Source organism: Aspergillus tanneri (genome assembly GCF_003426965.1).
Source record: "Aspergillus tanneri strain NIH1004 chromosome Unknown AapTan_4_pilon_pilon_pilon, whole genome shotgun sequence".
Taxonomy (NCBI): domain Eukaryota; kingdom Fungi; phylum Ascomycota; class Eurotiomycetes; order Eurotiales; family Aspergillaceae; genus Aspergillus; species Aspergillus tanneri.
The window spans coordinates 285,983-300,343 of NW_022984631.1; the positions used below are offsets into that span (position 1 = coordinate 285,983).

Here is a 14,361-nt window from a genome sequence, read left to right on the forward strand (position 1 = left end):
GCAGCGACTGCTTTATTGACAGAGAGAATCGCAAAACGAAGCGGGAGCTGGCGGTCATCCATGTTAGAGCGGTGGAAGTCTAGCACGCTCTTCAAAGAGGTGGAGCGTCTTTTGCCGATCGTGGAGCTCCTGAACGAACGAGACTCGAGTGATAGGCGAACTGTACTGCAGCAGGACGAAAGTACTCCCAGCGACCAAGCACCAGAGGGCTATTCGAATGTTGCTGCTCCTTGGCGAATACAAGAGCACGGACTCGATGACGAAGAGCTGCTGCCAAGCCATTTTCCTAGTAATAGCGTTGAGCAGAATATCAGCACAGAGGGTGGCTCGTTGGTGGACGAGCCGTCACAAAGTCCGATACCCAACACACCCTGCAGTGAATCACGAGCCAAGTTGGGAACTGCGAATGTTGTCGGGGGCAGAGCAAACTTTCCTAGATGTCAGTCAGGAACAGACATCATATCAAAAGCAAGCTTTCTGTCACTTCCGCCAAACGCATGGCGACTTTTCGACGTCTACTTTGCCTACACTCATTGTTGGCTGCCCATTATCGACAAGGGTGACATATATAAGCTTGCCCATTCTTATTCGCGTCGATCTCTGTATGTAACTGGAGATTCGGCAGGCTCGGGAACACATTCTGCTTTGTGGGCAATTCTGGCCCTTGCGTCCCATCAAGCCTCTGCGCAAGACAAAGAAAGCACACGGAACAAGTCTTCGGACGAAGTTGAATGGTCTTGTACAAGGCTCTACAATGCTGCCAGAAATCTGGTCCCGAAAGAAGGACAAAAGTATGAGCTCGGTCATGTACAAGCATTGCTGCTACTTAGTCTTATTAAATGTGGAGCTGGTTCGTGGTCTGCTGCTTGGTTTCTGATTGGTCAAGCAGTGCGCATTGTTTTAGTTATTGGAATGAAAGATTCACTGGAGACATCGGAAGAACAAGGCACGGCTCATCATCCACACCCACGGCAGACTCATGTATTTCTTAGTTGCTTTATTCTCGACACATTTATTTCGGCCAGACTTGGAAAGCCATCCCATCTGAAGACTGATGCCATTAGAGAGCTTGGCAGGTTAATGGAGGACGGCATAGAAGAATGGGGTCCATGGTCCACTGGTCCTGGCTTTCCAAGCCTGCATCATCGAGAAGGGTGGCAAAATCAGCCGGCGCATACTGAGAGCACATTCAATCAGCTCCTCGAATTGGCCTCTATACTCAATGAGTATACGGGTAATGTTTCAAGTAGACCCATGCCCTCGGCTCAGTATTGCAGAATGCTTAGAGACTTACAAAATTGGAGAGAAAGCCTGCCGCCCCAGTGCCAAATTCCAAAATTTGGTAACATACTCTTCCAGGGGGGCATTTGCCCAGTACCGCAAGTTTTGATCTTGCACACTTTGTTCGCCACCGCCCTTGCCATACTCCAGTTACGAGCCAATATTGGAGGGTCTTGTACGATGTTGCTGTCTCAGACAAATTCTGCTGAAACACATGGCACATTGCCAACTCACATTCTACGCCTGCTTCAATGCTATTCAAAAGCCTACAGTGTGGCCACCATCGCCCCTGTGCTAGAGATTTCAGCCACGTCTGCTGCTCGCCATTGTGCACTACTTGGAACCTCACGAAACAAGAACTACGAGGCAGATTCCACAGTTCTCGAGGGCCTGAAAACAATGGTGTCTCAACTTCAGAGTGTTTTTACTGACAATAGGAGGTCGATGACAAAAGCTCCTGCTGTAGCGCCCTACTCCGAAGAAGCTTTGAGAGACCGGATGCCGGGAACCACCAATGCCCTGAATCACCAAGGCTCCCCTTTCCTGCTCTCCCATGAGGCATTTCCGACTGTGGGGACGACTCAGCCTCCTGCGGTGCATTGTAGTGGAAACATGGCATCAGAGTCTAGCCAGACCGGTTTAGTAGGGCACGAGTCTTTTGTACACCCATCGCTGGCCAACGCAATGCCACCCAAACCAGCTCGTAGCGGCATGTCCTCCTTCATCCCGGGCATAGACACATCGACAGGGCTTCTCAGGTCGCCGGCCAACTCAACTGGGCCAGAAGAGCTCGACGAAGAGCTCATGGGAGACATGGATTGGTTTTTCAGTGAGATAGATGGGCTGGGCGGGTCTGAATTGTAAGGCCACTCCCTATAGTGCATTGGCTTCGCCACCAGGGCTGACAAAATGTCGCTTGACGATTCACTTAGGATTGACAAACAGCCACAATTCTCACGTAACCTGGGGTTTGCTCCCAGCGCTACACCTGCCGAAGTGAGACGCCTTTTTAATCTGCCGGACTTAATTTTGAACCCCGGCTCGGGCTAGGATTCCCAACATATAAACTGGAATATGTCTCTACTTGCCTTCGTTCGAACACAATTTTAACCCTCCTATTAGAAAAGAGTCCGCAGTTATATAGACCGCCAATATTTTCTGTGCAGTCTTGTAGATGTTGCCAACCGGTTTCCTATTTTCTCAATGATCATCCATCACTTTATTCGAAACATAATCTGCGTGCCGATAGTCCTGCCCCTTAGGGCAGCCATCTCAGTCGTATTTACTTACTACCTCTGCTTTGCAGTCTTCTACATGAAGATGACCTTTGATTTGAGTGTGCAAGAAGGGATTGGAGGCCATGCTGGATAAGGCTGAAAGGCACAGACTCGTTTTATGATCTAGCTAGTACTATAGAGATCAGCATTGGAAGCATGCGTCGAACAGAATGCCAAACAATGCAGATTTACCAAGATCTTGGACTTTGCTAAGCTCAAATCGCGAAGTCGGATATACGGACGGGGTAATGTCACGTTATGAGAGTCATAGTTAGCTGTATTTTATAATGCAGCACACAGGTAGTGGTTCGCGATCAATTCATTGTTCTTCTTCTAACCTTCCAAACGGGCTCGTGTTGTTTATCTTAGTTGGCGAAGGTGTCCCAGCCTTTCAAACTTTTGATATCTATGATTTTATGATATCTATCAATTACGTCAAGTCTGCTTGTTCAATCAACAGAGACAGCTTTATCCAACAGGTAAAACAGCGCACGACTCATTCCATTTTGTTACTAGACTTGATCGAGGGGTTCAGCTGCGAAGGAAGTAAAGATACCGTTAACTGATACAAGTCCACAAAACATTCCATCAAGTGATCCGCCGGAAGGTGTAAGCTAGTAAGTCTTGTAAGCTGACCCAGAGAGAGGAAGCACAGTTTTGATAGACCCACGGGACAGTGGTTCTTATCCCTTTCGCTCCAGTGTAAATGTGGACTGCCTTCAAGAGACTTTCAACCTTGATGCACTGCAGATAGAATTCAATCAAGAAAGTCTGTAATGGGCTTGAGGTTTAGGAGACATTCTACTTCGTTGCCGTCCGACATAACAATCAACAGCGGATTGTAGCGGAAGCAACAGCTGCCCTAGTTTGTTAAATGTGAAGCTGATCTGGAATTTGATCCACATCACTCGCCATGCAGTGATGGACCATTCATCGGGTAAGTAATGACCGAGAAATAATTTTTCCGATAATTAAGCAAAATTATATTTCCGATATGTACACCAAGTAGTCATCGGCTGCGCTTCTAATAGGCTGGGAGATCTGATGGTAAACACTCTTACACAAAGCAAGCGGATATGTCTTCTTCCTTTAACCTCGCCAACCATGTAATATAGTTTGGAGCCATAAACGGTAGAAAATTCAGAAGTAGGATTGCACAGCCATACACAACATTACTATTTCTTTTTAGTAGACCGCCGATAGAGCTTGACACTCCCCATCCGCTTCCCCTAAGCGTTTTTCTCCAGCGTCAACCAGGAAGAAGTGGAATTGACAATATGGCGAGAAACATACTCCTTATCAACGGCCCAAATTTGAATCTCCTCGGGATCCGGGAACCGCACATCTACGGGTGCACCTCACTTGCCGACATCGAAACCCGTGCACAAACGCAATGTCGCACCCTCAGCATCCAACTTTCGACTTATCAATCAAACCATGAAGGAGAAATAATTGATCGAATTCATAATGCCCGAGAAGACGGTGTCGAGGCGATTATAATCAATCCCGGGGGGCTGACGCACACGAGTATATCCCTACGCGACGCATTGTCTGGTGTGAGTATCCCATTCGTGGAGATACACGTTACAAACACTCATGCAAGAGAGGCATGGCGACATCATAGCTATCTAAGCGAAAAGGCTGTCGCTGTGATCATTGGCATGGGGGTTTTTGGATATTCCGCAGCAATCGAGTTCCTAGCGAAAGGCTTCACGGAGAAGAAACCGCGGGAAGCGGAAAATGGTACACAGTAGTAGGGTGGGCATAGGAGAAGAGTGGGTGACAATGAAGGTACGAGATGGGAGATCTTTCACAGCATCATATCCATATCCGTGTGGTGAAACTTCGTTGAGGAGATGCAACCGATGCTAGCCCATGGATGAAAATTGTGTCATTAGCAATACAATTACGAAATCCTATGTCTATCCGTAGCTCTGAAAAAGCCATTCGCCTTCACAATCCCGTAGCTTCCATAACCGGCTTTGCGGGCCACTTGCTCTCGAAGGCTCAACGGTTGCCGTTATCAATTTGTGCCTTGTCATTGCCTTGAGGAACAAAAGGCTGCTATTCCCGCGCCCCCTCTCCCAACCCTTAGTTATATACAACTTTAATCTCCGTCTAGATCCGAATATCTGGTCGGTCGAACGTCCCTGTTTATGGGAGCAATGTGCACAGCCAGGAGACAGCGCCATCAGAACGGATACCGGCCCTTCCGATTTCTAAAGGTTACCGGCGACTACCCCGCCATCACCTGCCTCTTTGCACTTCACTGGGTTGACCCAAGCCTCTTTTACTAGACCGGCCCGGACATCCTGTCACCGCTGACCTCTGCCAGCGACGTCTTTGGCCACCTGGCAGCTATTCTATCCACTGAGCTCGTGACCCAGTTGGAGATACATCTTTTTAGTCGCACAGAAATGGACGAGCGAAATTGTTTCTGTGGCTCCTTTCTTCCTTCCCCGGTCTCCATTGTTACTAGGCAACCTCGTTCGCCGCCAAGCATTGATCCATGGCTCGATACAAGAATCGACAATCCGGAAATGTCAAGAGATTGCGCTTTCAACTGATCTTGCGTCCAGGAGTCCCGGGACTGCGTTCGCCAATAATGGCCGAAAGGTCAAGTCTGGGGTTAACGAGATCCGAGGAAGCACTTGATCCGGGACGATTCGTTCACAACATTCCACCCTTGACTTGAAGAGAATCGGGCCTCGCGAACATGAATAATACGAATAATTTACGAATAATGAGAAATTTTGTTCGTACGAATATTATTAAGCAGAAATGTTCAATTTATTCGTATTGACCTTATTCGTGTCCAGCCCTAGATATTGCTGTGATCTCCTTAAGAAGATGAAGCCATCAAGTTAAAATACCCGTTAAAACCTTCACCAAATCTAATAACACTATAGTTGACGTCGCCGAATTCTCAGGGGTAGCGGTCCGGGAACCAAGTTGAAATGCTCATAGCGATGCTGGTCAAATGCCGGAGACTCTAACTCCAGCTCGTACCGATAAATAACGGAAGCGATAATGATGGTTTGTTCCAGGTAGCTAATGTTGCGACCAATGCAACCGCGAGCGCCAGCACTAAAGGTTATGAAGTATGGCTGAAGCTTCTTGCCTTCATCTCCCAGCCACCGTTCGGGCCGGAAAACTTCCGGGTCGGGGAAAACGGATTTGTCTCGGTGAGCGACATAGGATGACATAGAAACGGTCGTATTTCCTGGAATCCACTGGCCAAAAACCTCGCAGCCTTCCGGGGGGGTCTTGCGAGGAAGTCCAAAAGTGGTCGGGGGAAGAATCCGCATGCTTTCATCCAAGCAAGCACGGAGGTAAGGGAGATCCTTGATTTTGTCATAAGAAATAGCGATCTCACTCTCATCTGCTACTACGTCAATCTCGTCTCGGAGTTTGCTGAGCTTATCAGGGTTCCTGATCAACATGTACATAGCGTTGTTGATTGCGATCGCAGTGGAGACGGACCCAGCGTTCACTGTCAATATTTTATAAGCTTTGTGCCTTTTCAGTCTGAAAAAGAGATGTACTCACACATAATAGAGATCTCAGCCACAATTTCTCCAAATGGAAGGTGATTGGCTATTCCGTCTTTCGATTCCATCAGGGCCTGGAAAAAGTCTTCCAATTTCTCCCCACTTTGATACCTCTTGAGTCGCTGGCGGGTTTGGTGGACAACAATGCCGTTAAACCCGTCACCCTTGCACAAAAGCCTGCCATGGCGTGTCCGAATACGCCGACTCCACTTGCAAAACAATTTGTACCATTTATAGGACCAAACAAGTTGAGAATGAGCCGTCATTTGACTGTGCAGACAGTCGCGGTAGCTCACATCCCGCGTAGTGCCGTCAAGCGACTCGGCAATCGTAATATCATTTCCTTGATCAAGGAATCCTAAAGCAGCGCTTAATCCAATGTCAACAATAGCATCCATTGTGAAAAAATTAGTCCAAGCCCGCCAGTCGACCGTGTTCGCTTCTCCCGGAGTTTGACCTGCTGCTGGGCATCGCTGATCAAACTGCTTAACGAGCCTGAAGATTTTGTCTGCAACTTTGTACTCCCATCCCTCCAGGTTTTTGATGGCATAAGCACTTGAAAGAACCTTCCGCTTCCGTTGGTGTTCGCCTTTGTCAACGACATCCGCAAGATGAAAGTGACTCCCCGCAAGCAGTGAGTAAAAATCGTCTTTGATGCACTTGGTAGTGTGACCATAGATATCCTACACAAGTATCAGTCTCATTGTCAGGGTTCCATGGAAGCTATGGAGATCTTGTGGGGGAGGGGAAATTCCTTTCCATTTGTCTACATACCTTAATTGCACGGACATCTCCATAGGATAAAGAGTTAGGGCCAATTCGAATTACTGGGTACTTCTTATGGAGCTCCGCTAAATGCTTGGACCGGAAACCCCGTGCAGCTTCGATCATGAAGGGAATGTCGCTTACTCCAGAGAGGAAACTCATATTGGGATACCTCCGGAAGCCTTTGGGGTCCATGAAGTAGAGAGCCACAGGATAGAGAACCAGTCGGGCAAACAGCAGCAGCGCCGCCACACCAAGCATGAGGAATCCGTACATACTGATGGTTCGTAAGTTCATATGTTCAAATATCTCTTAACCTGAATCGTATTGAACCTTGAACACGAGATAATTCCATTTATATTAAACATTCTTCTGAATCAACCATGCGGTGCGGGGAAATGAGGTCAGGTTGACAGGGGCTGACAGTAAAATCTCACTCATGGCGGGATTGTTGCCCTAAATAAAGTGAAAAATCCCGGCGCAGGACAAATACATCACATAGTCGATCCAAATGGGGCAATGGAGGTGGGCACAACGGAACTTTCTCCGAATCGAGTAAAAGTCCCCGTCTCACGGAGATCTTGCCGAGATCAGGAAGTATCTCCTTACCCCAGGCTAAAGGTTGGCCCGTACATTATCCTCAACACTGTGAAGGGATGGGAAGCATTACAACATTTGATGGTGATCCAAGTGTGTGCTTGTACTTAATACCCCAGTGGGGTATGTCGTTTTTTCCAACATCTACAATCTAATCGCCGTTTAGTCAAGATTCAATCATGAAGCACGTATCCATGCTGACACATCTCGATGGCCCTCAAACTTGGGATTGGGCCGAATGGGATTTGGTTTTGGCCGTTGGGCTGTTCACTCTTGTGTTAGTGATTGTCCTGCACGATTCATCCCTTTTCAACAAAGACCCTTTTGCGCACATTTGGTATGAATATCCTCAAGGCGAAAAGCAAGCGCAAAACGAAGCAGAGACTAATATTGCAACGGCCTTGAATGTTCAGGTTTGTAATACCAGTATTTTTCTTCCCATGGTTGGCAAAGCTAATTTTATTCTCCGGTAGGGGAAGGATATAGTTATCTTCTATGGCACACAATCGGGAACATCGTACGAACTTGCAAAGCTTCTGGGCCGGAACATATCTCAGCGATTCTCCAAGCCTGTCCTGGTCGCAGACCTTTCTGATTACGACTGCAACTCTTTAGCTGAGATTCCTGCAACAAAGGCTGCTCTGTTTATTTTGTCGACCTACGGCGAAGGCGACCCTCCAGACAATGCGATCAAATATGACGAGTGGCTGCAAGGTCTTGCCGGAAAGAGCTGCCTGGTGAATTTGCGTTTTGCTATACTGGGCCTGGGGAACAGCAATTACAAACATTACAATCGATTTGCCATCAAAGCACATAATGCACTTCAGAACGCCGGAGCTGTGCCGGTGCTTGACTTGTTTCTAGCGGACGATGCACAAGGATTGACTCAAGAAGGGTTTATATCTTGGAAAATAAACCTTTTCGGGAAGTTTGTTCAGGAGCTTGGGATCGTTGAGCGTCCAAAGGCATATGAACCTGTCTTCAAGATCGAGTCTAGTAGTGATGTTCAGGGTGAAAAGGTAGTCATGTACCGGCCAATCGATGTACAGATCCAGTCCAAGTCAGGCAGCTCTATGATCTATTCCGCTGCGGTTGCATCTCTCTACAACATTACACCAAAAGCAGCACGCACCACCCTTCATGTTGATGTTGATATCACCAATGAACCGAAGCTCAAGTACAGCGTGGGAGATCATCTTGCAGTCTGGCCAGAGAATCCTGCTCCCGAAATCCGCCATCTTAGCGAAATACTGGGACTTAGCGAAGCTGAGATACATCGGCCGGTCACAATTCGCAGTGAAGATACCGATACTCAAATACTATGGCCACAGCCAGTGACCTTACACGCGCTTTTTAAACATCACCTGGATATTGTTGGCCTCGTGTCACGAGATCTCATTATGGGCTTGAAGCAATTTTCAGATAACACGGCTGCCAAACATGCCTTGGATGAGATGGCGCGTGATTACAGGCGTATGTGTACAACGCGCCGAATGACTTTGGCTTCTGTACTACAGTCTACAAGCTCCGATGTACCATGGAATGTTCCGCTTTCGTTCGTGCTGGAGAATCTCCGACCTCTCAAGCCGCGATACTATTCAATTGCGTCTACGCCAGCTGTCAACCCACGGAAGATTTCTTTCACAGTCGCGGTGAAGCACATCGACTTGAGCAGTGGTGAGATACTGCGAGGATTAGCATCCAACTACTTCCTGGGGATGCAGCAGCCGAGCGAAGCAATTGCCACCGCGCAAGTCGGTCTATGGTGCAGCGTGCAAAAGTCCAAGTTCAAGCCACCAGTGTCACCTTTGCAACCAATGATCATGGTTGCCAATGGTTCAGGCATTGCACCCTTCCTAGGTTTTCTCCGCCATCGCCTGCGAAGTTTTCAGCTTAGGGGGGAAGTGGGAAGAATGATGCTCTTTTACGGGTGCCAGAATGAGGACATGCACTTGTACAAGAGCGATATTGAAGATATCCAGGCAGTCTTTGGTGGCCAACTGCAAGTCATCGTGGCTTACTCCAGGACTGGAGGCGGGTACGTACAAAATCAGATTAGGGCTCTGAATGCGCCAACCACAGAGTTGCTTTACAACGCCAAGGCGAATGTGTACATTTGCGGATCCACTGCGATGGCTCGAAAAGTCCGGGAGGAGCTTCTGGCAATGATTCGAAGCCATGAAGGATTAACAGAACAACAGGCCCAGCAGTTTGAGGCAACACAACTCAGAATGAAGAAGTGGCAGTTGGATGTATGGGGTTAGGTGAGGGAACATGGTTGGTAGTCTCATACATCAAATATTTTATTTAATCATTTTTTCTGTGATTTTTCTGACACTGGCGCCTTTTTGAGAAAAGGAATTTAACCGTGTATAAACTTTTCAAGTCTCTTAGCTTCCACCCCCCAAAAGCCTTCCTTACACAGTCAATCCAAATAGGGCGTCACCGAGAGAACCGAATAGCGATGTCATTCCATAGTAGCCTGCGGCCAACATGCCAGCGGAGTTATCAAGCGTTATATGATTTGAACCAGAGCTGATGGTGCTGTGAGTCACTAGGGGGTCAAAACCAAAGTTTCAGATCCGGATGCATTTTCAAGATGCCTTGATAAGGAGGCGGCTTTGTCTTCACAGATTGCCATGGCCCATGGCACCGACGAGAATTGACAATAACAATTGAGTTGAAGAGTGTTCAAAGAAGAGTATCTTTATCGGCGTAGCTCGAGAATTCTGGACTTGGGCACGCTTTCGTATTTCCTCTTGAACTGATAAAGTAGTGATCTGCATCTTATCCTAACGTGCGGGGATCACACCCCCGAATACTTAAACCCTCTTCATGTATTCTAGGTGCGAGAGTCAACCATCCAAGGAAGTATGGTAGTTATCGTGGTCTAGGATATCAATGATATATCGTTCCCTATAGCCGTAGCACACCTACCCACACCGCTTTTCAGCGTTGTGGGTAGGCCGCACCCCAACGCAACTTCGCAGCCCAAGGCAACTTTTGAAGTTATTCAGCTATTTTCATCACTACCAACATGCCTGAGCAATATATCGAAGTGGAAAAGCGTATTACTAAGGCCTGCGAAACACTCAGGCGCTCAAAAAAGCCCAACATCGCAGCTACTGCGCGTGAGTTTCAAGTGCCAGTCACGCGGCTTCGGGCACGTTTTAACAGCCGTGACTCTCGATCAGCTCGTACGATCACTACTAAGCGATTAAATCAATCACAAGAGGATGCCTTAGTTCAGTGGATTCGGCAGATTGATTCAGTTAATCTTTCTCCCACTGCAAGCACAATTACTCAATGTGCGAATGCGATAATCGCCCGAAACACGAAGCCAAATCAACTCCCGCCACCACCAGTTGATAAAACATGGGCTATCGCTTTATACAACGCCTCCCTCCTGATTTAACGCTTGTTAAGCAAAAGCTAATCGAGCGTAAGCGAGTGGAGGCCGAGGATATTGGAATTCTCTCTATTTGGTTTGATAAACTTCAGCCATTTGTTGAGAGAATACCACCAAAAAATATCTATAATTTTGATGAAACTGGCCTTCAAATTGGTCAAGGGAAGGCTTAAAAGGTCGTTACTAGCTCGGCATCTTGTAAAAAAGCATCAAAGATAGCTACAGGTGATGCCGGGCAAACAATTACAGCTATTAAGTGTATCTCAGCGGCCGGCGAAGTACTTCCCGCATATTTTATTATTATTAAAGGGGAGCACCACTTAGAGAGGTGGTATCGTGACCAGCCAACTATTCCTGATAATTATCGATTTGCGCTCTCGCCAAAGGGCTATACCTATGACGAGATTGCCCTTGATTGGCTTCAGTTTTTTGATCTTCACACGAAGAAAAATGTTATTAAAAATGAGGAGCGACTTCTTTTTGATGGCCATGGATCACATCTTACATATGAATTTCTACAATTTTGCGAGCAAAAAAATATTATACCCTTCGCCTTTGTCCCACATACTACTCACATTACTCAGCCACTTGACGGCAAGCCATTTCTCGCATTTAAAACACATTTCCGAAATAAAAATAACCAGGTGGTTCGGTGGGGGGGATCAGTTAACGATAAACGTGATTTTTTTCGCGATATTGCAGAGGTCCGAGATAAAACATTTAAATCTCGTACAATCAGACATTCTTTTGCAGATCGAGGCATTTATCCGTGGGACTCATCAAAAGTCATCCAGCCACTTCTTAACGCAGAAGGTCTAACTCAAGACCTTAAGTGGCCTGATAGCGAGCGTAATACACCTCTACTAAGCTCTAGTCTCACAGTATCTCCAGTTCTTACTCCTCGAAGCGCTCAAAAAAGGGTTGAGAAAACCAGGAAACTTCTTCAAAACGAGATTAATCCTCGGCTTAGGCGCCGACTCGAGCAGCACTTTCGACGTGACCAAATCGCAGCCGAGCTTATCGCTCAAAATCAAGCTGATGTAAAGCAGCTTCTTACTCTTCCTGAGGCTCAAAAAATGCCTAAATCAAAGCGTCATGTCCAGGCATCAGGTCCTATTAATAAATCCGACGCTACACATAAAATTGGGCAGCGAGACGAAAAAGAATCCCGGAGGGGCACCAAACGAAAGGGGAAGGCTGCAGCTTTGCAGCCAGCTCACGCACAACAAGATCCCTTCGCGAATCTTATACCGGGTCAGTGGGATCCTACAGATCCACAGCTTATCAACAATGCTATTTTTTTTGTAGATAGTACAGGAGAAAAGCCATAGGACAGCTGAATAACTTCAAAAGTTGCGTTGGGCTGCGAAGTTGCGTTGGGGTGCGGCCTATCAGGACTATATCTCTGAGCAGCCATATGCAATTTCCGGATCTTCTCTTCTGTGGTGGTCTCAGTGTCACGGCCTTATCCTAGGTGGGCTTCTAGGATCTCAACCGCTTGCGCTTAACCACTGAGCCACAAAAAGACCAGAATATCAAGTACAGCGTACTTGATATGCCCATCGCCTTATATAGCAAACCCCCGAAGGGTGCCAAGCCGTCACACTCAGGATCAACAACAAAATCGTTGGCCAAGACTCTATCTAATGGCAATGGATATTCTATCAATCCCAGCAATGAGTGATGAACCAGAGAGAGTATTTTCAGGAGCGAGTCGTACAATTTCATGGGAAAGAATGCGTTTTGGACCAGAAAGTATTGAAAAGGTTGAATGTGTAAAAAACTGGCATCATAGTGGGATCACAATTGATGAACTGGAGATGGAAAGGCTTGATATAGAAGATAAATATTAAATTTTTATTTTCAATCAGATTTATAACAATTTTATTAATTAAAAATGGTTTAATATATAGTAGTGTTCGAACTCGCAGCACCTCAGCATCTGATTATGATATTTTGCCAAGCCTTTTAGTCGTTTGTTGAAAACAATCGACAGACAATCAACAAACACGGGTAACAATCCATGCCGTATCGAGCCTTATCGGCTTATCGAAAACCACCCTGTTGGCTACTAGTCCGTGACAATAAGATCTTGAAATCAAGGGTGGTAAAAAATTCGTTATTCAAACTTTTGGCTAGGAACTTTATAATTGAGCTGTAGCAGACCCACTGGGATCTGCCGAAGCGGTGAGCGGTGATCCGTGTACACACTTCCCAGGCCTGGACCATGGTATGCTCACTCCACCAGAGATCGGCGAAGTGTATCATGGTAGACCGCGGTATGTTCATGAGTTCGGCGGAGTGTATCATGATACCAATCTGCCCGACTTCCGCCCACTTTTAGGAACGTTATATTTGGCCCTCCTTACCAGATGCAGTAAAACCGGTCTAATTGCAACTCCAATTTCTGCAAAGCGCTAAGTGGGTCTTAACTTCCAACTGTAAGGCAGGATTTGTTGCATTTATCACGATCAATGCAATTTTTTGTCTTTTCTCAGCGCATATAAATTTGTGCATACCGAGTTATGGTCACGTGTAGTGCTTGTGATTGGCTAGAGCATTCCTCTACTCCGTAAGTGCATCCAAAATGGCGTTCCGGATTGACTCAGGTTAACCGGGTTTTACTCTACTACGAATAACTCAAGCCACAACACACAATCCGTGCCATCCAGTGCCCCACCGCCTTAATACGCTGAGCTCGATGACCGAACGGTCATCGATTTGCGCCTTTTGTAGTGGTAAAGCTCAGCACCACTTGCGCACTCGGACTTAGACCCTCACAGTAGGGCCCTAACACTCGTGACTCAACCATATCACAACTGTCTCACAACCACCTATAACTAGAAAATAATTCTTAAATATTATATAATAATATCTTTTCATGTATATTATATCAATATCCCCTTTATAAGTGGTCTGTAAAAGCCTTTCGGGCCTGTATGTATGGAGAAGGCAAGTATGGAGAAGGTGTGATTATCCATAAAGTCGTCGCGATAAGGAGAGTGGAGAATACCCAGCACGGAAAGCAAAGAGGAAACAGAGACATGCACCCGAGTGTAGTACGTAGGTAGAGGTACAGAAAATGAGTTGCCAAGCTACACTAGAGCGAAAACGAAAGGCAGAAGAAACCAAAAAAAAGAAAACCAAACGAGAAGAGCGCGTTGCAGCAGCGGACCGTATGGTCGTAGGCACAGGCGGGTTTAAAGTTTTTCCCTTCCTCTCACTGTGTTTGTTTCAGGGCGCACTTGTCAAACCCCGATTTAGCATTGAAACTATGTCAACCATAAAATTACGCGTATTTGCAAGTATCGATCCTTCATTTAATTAGGTCTCTGATTCAACTAAACTACCAAAATATCTCGCATTTATAAAGGCGAGGTAAACAAATGAAGAATGCAAACTAACTAATATAGGAAATATACGCGATCCGATGATGTTTATCATCAACAATATTCAACCGAGAAAGGTGCTGAATAATCAA

At 46.5% G+C, this 14,361-nt stretch overlaps 4 protein-coding genes across 4 annotated transcripts; 3 read left to right on the top strand and 1 right to left on the bottom strand.

The window, feature by feature from the left end:
• Positions 1 to 60: 60 nt before the first annotated feature.
• Positions 61 to 2,331, top strand: ATNIH1004_005373 (uncharacterized protein; the record flags this gene model as incomplete). Its single annotated transcript, XM_033570027.1, has 3 exons — positions 61 to 439; positions 1,376 to 2,141; positions 2,214 to 2,331. 3 exons carry the CDS (start codon positions 61 to 63, stop codon positions 2,329 to 2,331), a joined length of 1,263 nt encoding a protein of 420 aa, XP_033426059.1.
• Positions 2,332 to 3,835: 1,504 nt separating this feature from the next.
• On the top strand, positions 3,836 to 4,312 carry QUTE2 (type II 3-dehydroquinate dehydratase; the record flags this gene model as incomplete). The annotated part of the gene is made up of 1 exon (XM_033570028.1): positions 3,836 to 4,312. One exon carries the CDS (start codon positions 3,836 to 3,838, stop codon positions 4,310 to 4,312), a length of 477 nt encoding a protein of 158 aa, XP_033426060.1.
• Positions 4,313 to 5,461: 1,149 nt separating this feature from the next.
• ATNIH1004_005375 (cytochrome P450) lies at positions 5,462 to 7,171 on the bottom strand (the record flags this gene model as incomplete). The annotated part of the gene is made up of 3 exons (XM_033570029.1): positions 5,462 to 6,051; positions 6,108 to 6,792; positions 6,884 to 7,171. 3 exons carry the CDS (start codon positions 7,169 to 7,171, stop codon positions 5,462 to 5,464), a joined length of 1,563 nt encoding a protein of 520 aa, XP_033426061.1.
• A 479-nt stretch (positions 7,172 to 7,650) lies between these two features.
• Positions 7,651 to 9,735, top strand: ATNIH1004_005376 (NADPH cytochrome P450 oxidoreductase family protein; the record flags this gene model as incomplete). Its single annotated transcript, XM_033570030.1, has 2 exons — positions 7,651 to 7,884; positions 7,945 to 9,735. The coding sequence occupies 2 exons, from the start codon at positions 7,651 to 7,653 to the stop codon at positions 9,733 to 9,735; spliced, it is 2,025 nt and encodes a 674-aa protein (XP_033426062.1).
• Positions 9,736 to 14,361: the final 4,626 nt, after the last annotated feature.